This window comes from Stylophora pistillata, chromosome 12 (genome assembly GCF_964205215.1).
Source record: "Stylophora pistillata chromosome 12, jaStyPist1.2, whole genome shotgun sequence".
Classification (NCBI taxonomy): domain Eukaryota; kingdom Metazoa; phylum Cnidaria; class Anthozoa; order Scleractinia; family Pocilloporidae; genus Stylophora; species Stylophora pistillata.
This window is the reverse complement of record NC_142530.1, coordinates 26901991-26911488: the sequence shown is the minus strand read 5'-3', so window position 1 is coordinate 26911488 and position 9498 is coordinate 26901991. Positions and strand designations below refer to the sequence as shown.

Here is a 9498-nt window from a genome sequence, read left to right as displayed (position 1 = left end):
TGTCTTAAACTGACTTATTGAATCACTGTCTTTCACGGGTGCAACTGAAAAATTTCGTCGACGTGTTTTATTCTTGTACCATACATGCAATACAGACATTCGTAAAAGTGGTAACTGTTCGCTAGATTGGAACATGGTTAAAGCGAAGCACAAAGCCAGCTTTACAGCTGATAAATGGCTCAACTAAGATTGGTTTTATTGAATAGCTGGGGCTTTTAGTATAATTACAACGATGCAGCGCTTAAGTGAAAGAACCCCGCCGTGGAAAGCGCAGAGAGAATCTTTTTATCGAACCTAAATGCGTTACTATTCTTAAATACTCATTTCAATTTTTTATCATTGAAATGGAAATCTTGCAAAATAGGAAGAAGGCCTAGAATCTCTTTTAAGTCTGTAGTTTTCTTTTATTTTCATTACCAGCCTTAAAAAATATTCGTATTTGGACTGAATTTTTTAGTTGTGTGATGCAGCAAAATGTGAATTGAAGATTGATTTCGCAAATTTCTGCAACTGTGGAGTTCAAAGGTAATGACATTTTACTGTAGGTTCAATTTTATTTTTCGCGTCTACATCATGATTGAGATCAAATTAAAGATATATGGAGCATTTATCTTTTATGATTACGTCTTCAATATCCTCAAAGCAAGCTGCTCAAACAAACACCTAACTCTTTCCATCAATGAATAATGTCCTAAAACAGGCAACAAAGGGCTTTATCGAAGCAACTTGCGAGATGTGATCAGAATTACGATGTTCAATAGTATACTCAGGCAAATTGCGTTGCGAAGCTAAGGAAGTTATTCAAGCAAAATCTTTACCGAGAGTTCAAAGGAACCAAGTTGAAATTAAATTATATCTATATGGTTAGATAAAGTTTAAAGGTTAATAGTTATGGTTTTTTATTTCATTAGTGATTTCACATTTTCATCGCTTTTATTGAATCATTCAGATTTAGAAGAAAAAAAAAAGCGTTAATTCATGGATCAGAGTGGAATCTAGCATTGCAGTAGAAATAAAGAAATTGAACTTCTTACACAAGACGAGTGTCAAATACTGAGAAAAAAAAACTAATATGGATTAAATTTCAAGAAGGTTTTAAAGTATTTGCACGTTTGAGAGGAAAATTAGGATTTTATTTTACATTGACGCCCGCAATAAAGATGATTGGCTCGTATCTTTTACCATAAACCAACACGAAATAGTTATGTTCCTTTTCCGCTTTATTTGAATATCTCTCAAACTGCTGGCGATATTTATTAACATCGTTATATCTTTAATCTTAGGACTGAAAACTGAAAGTCTGTCTGTTTTCATTTCAGCTTCGCACAGAAACCAAATCTTCCGTAAAAAAAGTGTTCGGAAAATATTTGCTCCAACTTGCTTCTTATGGTGTTGAAAGCAAAACTGTGTTTTCTTTTAAAATTTAGCGTTTACGGATTTTAACGCAAACAATTTACTCCTCACAAATAATTAAATCTATTAACGCGTACGATTAACCTTTCGGTTTTGTTGACAAATTTAGATGCCATATCTGTGAAAGCTTTTTGTCCTTAGGAAAAGGAAAACATCCATTCTCTTTAAGCAGACAGCCAAGCAGATACGGCTAGCCATTTTGAGAACATTATCCTCACAGCCAGTTATGTTTGGTTTTTGTTCCACACAAGAAGTTTTAAGTTGCTCGTTTAGTCAGTTAATGATTATTAGTAATTCATGGAAGCATAATGCTGACAAAAATTTTCCTGAAATTATAAAACGAGTCAAAATTTCCGTTCGGACAATTTTGTATCAATGCGCAATCAAGGGGGTTTCCGACATGACTAAATTGGTAAATTTTACCGCCCTGCGGGCCGTCACAAATAATCTACCACGGGAATCTTTTTGTAAACTTTTATTCAAAAGGGTGTATTGTTATTTTAAGTTTTCTGTCAAGGAAGACGTCTCAGGAAAATTTGTTATTTCAGTTTAGATAAAAAAGTCCTTTCTCCTAATTAAATGGTGCAGCAATGGATGTAACTTTTTTTTCAATTAACTGAGTGAGTGTTATCCATTACTTAAATGAAATATCTAAATACACTCTGTTTCACTTAAGTTTTTATAAATTATATGTTATTGCGTGTTATAGAGCTAAAGCACATTTCAATTGCTTGTTAGGTAAACATGTCACCCTAAAAATGGAATATTTGTCCAGAATCAATGTGATTTCCTCTTGGAAATAATTTCCTGTGAATTTCTCCTTAAACTTGTCTAAGACGGCAAACAAAGGCGTTTTCTAAGTAAGCTCGTATGAAACAAGGTTTCCGAAAGCCTGCCAATCGAAGCAAGCATCTTCGTAAGTTAAATCACAAGTTTGATGAATTATCAAAATCGTTCACTATTAATTTTTTTTAACCGGTTGGATTGGCCAAGACTGGCGAATTTTTAAAACGGAACGATACAGCGTGTTTATTTTTCGAAAATTCACTTCCAGTTAGTAAACGCTGACGCTATTTGTTGAAAAGCTCTCAGTTCTCTCTTCCAAATGGTTCTAGTTAATTGTTATGAAGTGTATAAATACAATTAAACAAGGCGTAAATTACGCTAATAACTCACAAATGCCTTTCACTGCTTCAATAAAGTATTTCGCACCTGTGCCATCTGCCCGGGGAAAACCAATCAAAAACCGAAATCGATCCCAGCTGGGTGTTTCTACCAATCACAGACCAGGTTCGTGCGTCAAATATAGAGTGAAACGTTACTCAAACAATCGGAAAGTATCCTTGTTTTTAATTCTACTTCTTTCAAGAAAAGTGCAATTTGCATCAAGAGATACGAAAACAATTACCCTTCTTAACATAACTTCCTTTCGCCCTTAAAAAAGGGTACAAATTTCGTAAATTTAATAATGAAAACCGCAAAAATTGTTATGAACTCGACTTCTATCTTATGGCCCGTGCGTGCGATATCTCTGCGATATCTAATACGATTTTAACATATATGACTAGTTAGTTTCAATATATCACGAGCTTGACGACTGGAATTGAACAATAATAATCCTCGATTTCCAATGGGTCGAATTTGGAATACTAATAACCTTTGTTAACAAATGAACTCTCCGGAATAATAAACGATATTTATTATCTCCAGGTCCCATAAATAATAGCGCGAAAATGATCACATCATATCGATAAAAGCTCTCTTTCAATTTCCTGTCCATATAAACCGGGCTGGTCGTATATTCACCAAAGAGAAAACAGATCCTTTGAAGAGCGCAGCGCCAGATAAAGCATCAAGCCCAGAATGCAGAACTCGTCCGCGTTCAGTGTTGACTCGCTGATGGGAAAGAAGACCCTGGACTCTAAAACGAACGATATGGAGAAAGAAAGCGAGAGAAAGTCGGCATTTTCTGTCGCCCCTCCGTTACCAAAGCGAGAATTTCATCTTCCCAGTGTCTGTAACTGCCAGCCTTGTCAACAAACGGCTGTGTCAGGGTTTACTGCAATGAGCCAAGCTGTAGCCGAACCGAGGTTTATGTCCTTACAATCGATGGCTGGAACTGTATCAGTACCTGCTCCCGTGTATCTCCCGAAAGGTGAGTGAATTCTCATTCATAACAGACCCCTTAAGTTAGACTTTTTATGAACTTGATGGAGAAATTTTTTTATTAATGCTGAAAAGTACGTTATCTAGGCAGCTACTGTCGATTTAGAATGTAGGATGAAATGTTCTTGTTGTTGAGTGAAATCTGTCATTTGGCTTTAGGGCTCTATGGCCGGAAAGATGTCAAATCATTCAGGAATTAGTTAATTTTCAATGACCCTTTCGTTGTAAAAAGTAGTTGCCAACAAAGAAAAAATAATAAATGTCTTTCATTTTTACTTTTAATAAGGTATGCTTGCCATCTGAGAAACAAAAAGGTTACCCAAGATTTGAAATATGTGATGGTTAAAATGATATCAATTGCTGCTCATTTTTCTGTATATTACAGGGTAATTTGTAAATAAAACTGTATTCTTTTTATGTGGTTCATTTAAAGTATGAGTGTTGAGTAACGCTTTATTACTGTCCGTCTAAACTACATAGTAACTTGATTGATTTCCTCGATTTTTTTCGAAAACATTTCGTTCTTAAGCTAAAAAGAAAAACTCAAACGAGCTGTATAATTGGGTTGAAGACGGGAGAGAAATATTTGGAAGGTTTTTATTTACCACATGCTCAAGATGCCATAAAACTGATATCATTTTTGGAAAGACTACACTTTTTTTGTGCCTCGTTATTTCTCTTTTTTCCTTGTAATTAAATTTTTGGAATTTTTCTCTTGAGATTTCGATATGAAATCGAGGTTTTCATTCTGGAAGACGTATGCTGAAAAATATGATCGTAAAAACGAAGATTGAATGTGCTTGTTTACCGAAAGCTAACCATTCAGAAAAAAAAAAAGTGAGCTAAGATAGAATAATAAAAGAATTGAATAGATATTTTCTGCTGCTCAGTATGCTTTATGTCGCCTTCAGCTTTCGGATACGGAAAAACATTTAAGTATCGACCATTCAGTGCTCTCGAACGTATGAAATTTTATGTCCTGTAGGGTGTGGTCAACGATCTTGTTTAGGTATCTATGTTTCCTGTTCGGTGCTTTGGTGTGGCTTGCTCTTTTATTCAGGTCTGTTGATGCTTCTTATAATTCAAGAGATTTAAAACAACTCTTTTATCTTTTTCGAATTTCGTGCCGCATGTGAAATATCATGTTTTTTACCACCGAGTATATTGTAAAGTACTTTTGATACAAAGAGAATTGTTTTTGGTAAACCCGGAAATCGATTTAATCGGTTTCGAGGCATTCTACAATAATTAACGCTGAGGTTGAGTTTGTATTTTTTATCTTCAGTTTTTATCTTCAACTGAAAAAAAAAAAAAAACCCTGTGGTCATTGCTGCCCTTTTGTTAGACTGTCCAAAAGAAAGACAAATGAGATTTTGTGAGAATTGTAGCAAACGGTTTTGATCGACTTAGCAGATACTTTACTGCGAAAATATCCTACACATTTTACAAAACGACTTCTCGTCTTAAATGGTCTTAACCTTAGACAGATGCAGCACGCACTTCTACGAGGGCTCGGAGGATATCTTCTCCAGTAATCAATGAGTTGAAAAAAAATTAATGGTCCTACACCACTAAAAAAGGTATGATTAACAAAGTCAACCTAACTAGGCCGAAAACATTTTAATTCCTCCCTTCGTATAGAGTTATCCATGAGAACAATTTTAAGAAAGGCAGATGACAAATTTCGGCAGGCACTCGTGTTTTGTTTTCAACCCAAGGTCAGGAGAAAATAGTTTTGTTTGTTAAATAAATTTCTTTTGATCGTGTTCGGTCGCGTATTTCCTAAAAAGCTATTTATGGGCAGTGTGACACGCTTTTAAACAAAGGAGTTTACACAAAAGTTCTCACCGATATAATTAAGTGGCTAGCTTTTGTGGTTTGTTGGAGCTTAATATCTAGAGAAAGAAAGGTTGAAAATTGTTAATTGACTGCTCATTAGCGAGTAATAAAACATGTTGTATCGTGCACGGCTCGTTAACAAAACGCAGCATTGCCTTTTACTCCTCGACTTGCGGACATATTTTTGTGTGCGCTATTTCAAATTGTAGACTGCGATCAGCTTATTTTTTATTTTGGTCCAAAACACTTCTCTTTTTATAGTACCTTGTATAAGCCCTCCGGAAATAAACGTTATTCACATTTGAACACGTTTCTTAATTCCCACATCACAGTGAGCCTTCGAGAAAAGGAGCACTTAATCCTACACTGCCTACTTTTTTCGTTGAACTCGATCCGCGCTTCATTAGTCATTTTATAAAGTGCTTACTAAAGCTAGTGACTTCAGCTGCTGGTACATCCTTGAATTAAAGAAGATGGAACATTTCAACTTTGTGTGAAAAAAAAGAGCACAACAAGAAGAGCAAAACAAACAAAAAAAAGCAAAACAAAACAAAAAATTGTGTCTTGTCAAAAACTTTAAAGAATTTCTCTAATAAAGAAAGATCCTGGGAGTCCTGTGGGATTGATGATAGAAAAGCGTCTTGTAAGAAAGAGCCGAGGTAAATATTGAGCTCGATCGTCGAAAAAGTTAACTGGTGAAGCAGTTGTCGGGAGCGAGGGACAAAGACAAATTTGATCATCTCACGAGGATTCATAGCTCCCCAGATCTCTCACATAGAACTGATTGGCTGTCTTGGGCGTGTGTGCAAGAGCATGGTTACGCGCAAATTTATTCCTCTCCCTCCCTGCGACAACCGCCTATCTGGGTTCTTCCTTCTCCCTCCCATGCGACAACCGCCCGTCTGGGTTCTTCCCTCTCCCTCCCACGCGACAACAGCCCATCTGGGTTCTTCCCTCTCCCTCCCATGCGACAACCGCCCATCTGGGCTCTTCCCTCTCCCTCCCATGCGACAACCGCCCATCTGGGCTCTTCCCTCTCCCTCCCATGCGACAACCGCCCATCTGGGTTCTTCCCTCTCCTTCCCATGCGACAACCGCCTATCTGGGTTCTTCCCTCTCCCTCCCATGCCACAACCGCCTATCTGGGTTCTTCCCTCTCCTTCCCATGCGACAACCGCCTATCTGGGTTCTTCCCTCTCCCTCCCATGCCACAATCGCCTATCTGGGTTCTTCCCTCTCCTTCCCATGCGACAACCGCCTATCTGGGTTCTTCCCTCTCCTTCCCATGCGACAACCGCCTATCTGGGTTCTTCCCTCTCCTTCCCATGCGACAACCGCCTATCTGGGTTCTTCCCTCTCCTTCCCATGCGACAACCGCCTATCTGGGTTCTTCTCTCTCCCTTCCATGCCCCAACCGCCTATCTGGGTTCTTTTTGATCACTTGGTATGATACTATGAACAGAAAGTAAAAATTTTACTGTTTAAATCAGGAGTACAAAACTGAATTTACAGAAAATTTAGTTTTGCCATGCCCTGAATCAGAACAATACTTTAATTCACCATTTAACGTTTCCCTTAATAGTGCGATAGAATCAGCAAGGGTTTGAATGTATATCAGTGTGGTAGGAGACCTCATCGGGCACTGTCTTTCGATTTTTTAGATGCTTGCTCCGTTCACAATAATTTCAGCCAGTGCTGAAGGTTTAGAACACTTATTAACAAGATTATCAATTCCCTCATTGTTTCACCCCGACTCTCTCCCTCTTACTTTATTTTAATATCCACTTTATCTTATTTTAGCAGCTCCGCAAAGAAGAAAGAGAAAGGAGAGCAAAACACGCCGACAACGCACAACCTTCACCAGCGAGCAAACTCTTAAGCTTGAACTCGAGTTTCACCAAAACGAGTACATCACTCGATCAAGGCGTTTTGAGTTGGCTGCCTGTCTTAACCTGACTGAAACACAAGTCAAAATATGGTTCCAAAATCGCCGAGCGAAAGACAAACGCCTAGAGAAAGCGCAAATGGATCAGCAGTTGAGAATCGCAAGTTACGCGGCCGGAGCAGGGATTACATATCCGCCATCTTACTTCAATTATTATTCATCCCATTACTACAAAAACAATCCTGCTCAGGTGACTGGTAACATCACTCAAAGGGTTGTGTAAACAGAAATAACTTTCTGCAAGTGGAACAGAACTATTTATTGTTGTGCAGACTGCGGTAATGAACTTTTAATATAATATGGTTTTGAATCATTTACATCCGTACTCGGGCAATTTAAGATTCCTAATACTTCCTTGGCATACGCGAGAATTTAATTTTTCATTCATCTTGCAAACTTTCCTCTATAGACAAGGTGCATGCTTTTAATTGTGAGTAACGTTCCTAGACACAGAAAATCAAATAATTTTGGCTGCGCAATTGTTGTTTCTTTGTTAATAGAGCGTTTTACTCTGAAGTTGGAGCATTCTGTTAATGATAACGATCAAGGTTGAGTCTGGGTTAATTTACGTAATGTAAATACACTCATAGAAACTTCAATTAAATTGTACATAGATATATTATATTTAGGTTTACTGGATTATCTTGTATGGAGAGACATCTCGCTTTTCATGCGAGAATTGCTTATAAACCGCTCGAATTGCTCCAATTTCTATTTGTAGACGTAGCTAAGGGAGACTGGCTGGAATGTAAAAAATCGAGTTTTCTTGGCAAACCTTCTCTTGTTAATTACATTTTCTCCTTATTAAAGCAATAAATGACCTCGAAACCTGATAAGAACCATTAGATTTTTTACTGGGTTTCCATCATTCATCATTCTTATTATTTATCTACTGCGTACGATGCAGGACAACGCTTACTGACCCTAACCCCAACCCTAAGCATTTCGTTTTCAGTCCCGCGGGTTTTATGATGTGCCCGCGCGTATCGATCCGAAGCCAGACCGTTTCAGCTTTGCGACACCATCTTTAACTCTCAGACACAAATGACCTCGATCTCGTGTATCCATCCGCCTCTATTTCATGCGATAACTTTGAATCACGTTGGCTAAGTAAAGTTCCGCGGGTTGCTCGCTTCGGTTTGGATGCTAAGGAGATTTGTATATAAATTGTACTCATTTGATCGAACGACAGGTCGGAATTGTGGGCCGCACCACCGCACCATCATTTGATGCTTGCAGAGTTAGTAATCCCTGCTATTGTTTTAACGTGTACAGTGTGCTGGCTGCCGATCCATATCTCAGAATTGGTATTCTGTCATTCATCTGGTAGCACCATCATTGCGTCTTGTGCTTTCCAGTCAGTGCTGTTGCCTTGTTTCTAATTTACTAAAACTGTGCTATAACCCCATGTGTATGTTTTCTTTTCACCGGAAATTATCGTCAAGGTCTTAAAAATCTCCCCAGCTGCACTGTAGTTTAGTCGTATACTAATTAAAAGGGGAAAACTTTCGGGCCTTTGAAAACCGACCGCCTATTACTGGGGATGGCGAATGGTCCTTCAAAATCTCTGGGTCTCGCAAAATTTTTTACTTGAATTTTATAGGTCTCGCAGTCTCGTTTTTTCAGCGGTTATGTGCGTCTCGTAGTCTCCTTTTTCATAGGAAGGTGTCTCGGAGTATCGATTTTTTGCAAGGCTAAAGGTCTCGAAGTTAACTTTCATTTCCCGTATACGTAGTTGGTGGTTTTGATTTCCCCGCTTTCGACGCGATCGCCGGAAAGCGATCGAGTGTATGGTAGTTTTAATATTTCGACCTTTTTTGCCAACTTTTGCCATCTTGAGCAAACAATCCCAGGTAAAACCACCATCAGTGTGACTTGCGGCCTAGATCTTTTATAGCTAGCTATAGTAGCTTACAGTAATAGCACCGCGGGAATTGACTGGCCAAACGTGGCGTGGTTGTTTTCGCGAGGCCGGGATTGAAGTTTTACTGGTAGACTAACAGCGAATTGTCGGCACATTCTTAAATACTTAGTTCTTATTAACCGAGCGGGAGGTCTGTACGGGAGAATCTTGACCAAGGTCGCCAGTACAGACCGAACGCAGTGAGGTCTGCTCCAGCGACCGAGGTCAAGAT

General features: G+C 38.5%; 1 protein-coding gene across 2 annotated transcripts; it reads left to right on the top strand.

Annotated features, from left to right (window-relative positions):
• The first annotated feature begins 455 nt into the window (after nucleotides 1–455).
• On the top strand, nucleotides 456–8202 carry LOC111341515 (uncharacterized). Of its 2 annotated transcripts, none has more exons than XM_088742053.1 (3): nucleotides 456–525; nucleotides 3124–3568; nucleotides 7222–8202. In XM_088742053.1, the coding sequence occupies exons 2-3, from the start codon at nucleotides 3277–3279 to the stop codon at nucleotides 7584–7586; spliced, it is 657 nt and encodes a 218-aa protein (XP_088598179.1). In that variant the 5' UTR covers nucleotides 456–525; nucleotides 3124–3276; the 3' UTR covers nucleotides 7587–8202. The 2 variants fall into 2 exon arrangements, with proteins under 2 accessions (XP_088598179.1, XP_022804238.1); XM_022948503.2 differs by having other exon boundaries at nucleotides 464–525; nucleotides 7219–8202.
• Nucleotides 8203–9498: the final 1296 nt, after the last annotated feature.

Excerpts from the sequence above, each read along its gene's own strand:
- LOC111341515 (XM_022948503.2), top strand. The coding sequence starts at position 3,277 with ATGCAGAACTCGTCCGCGTTCAGTGTTGACTCGCTGATGGGAAAGAAG. Across the intron at positions 3,569-7,218 it reads TCCCGTGTATCTCCCGAAAG|CAGCTCCGCAAAGAAGAAAG; the intron begins GTGAGTGAATTC and ends ATCTTATTTTAG.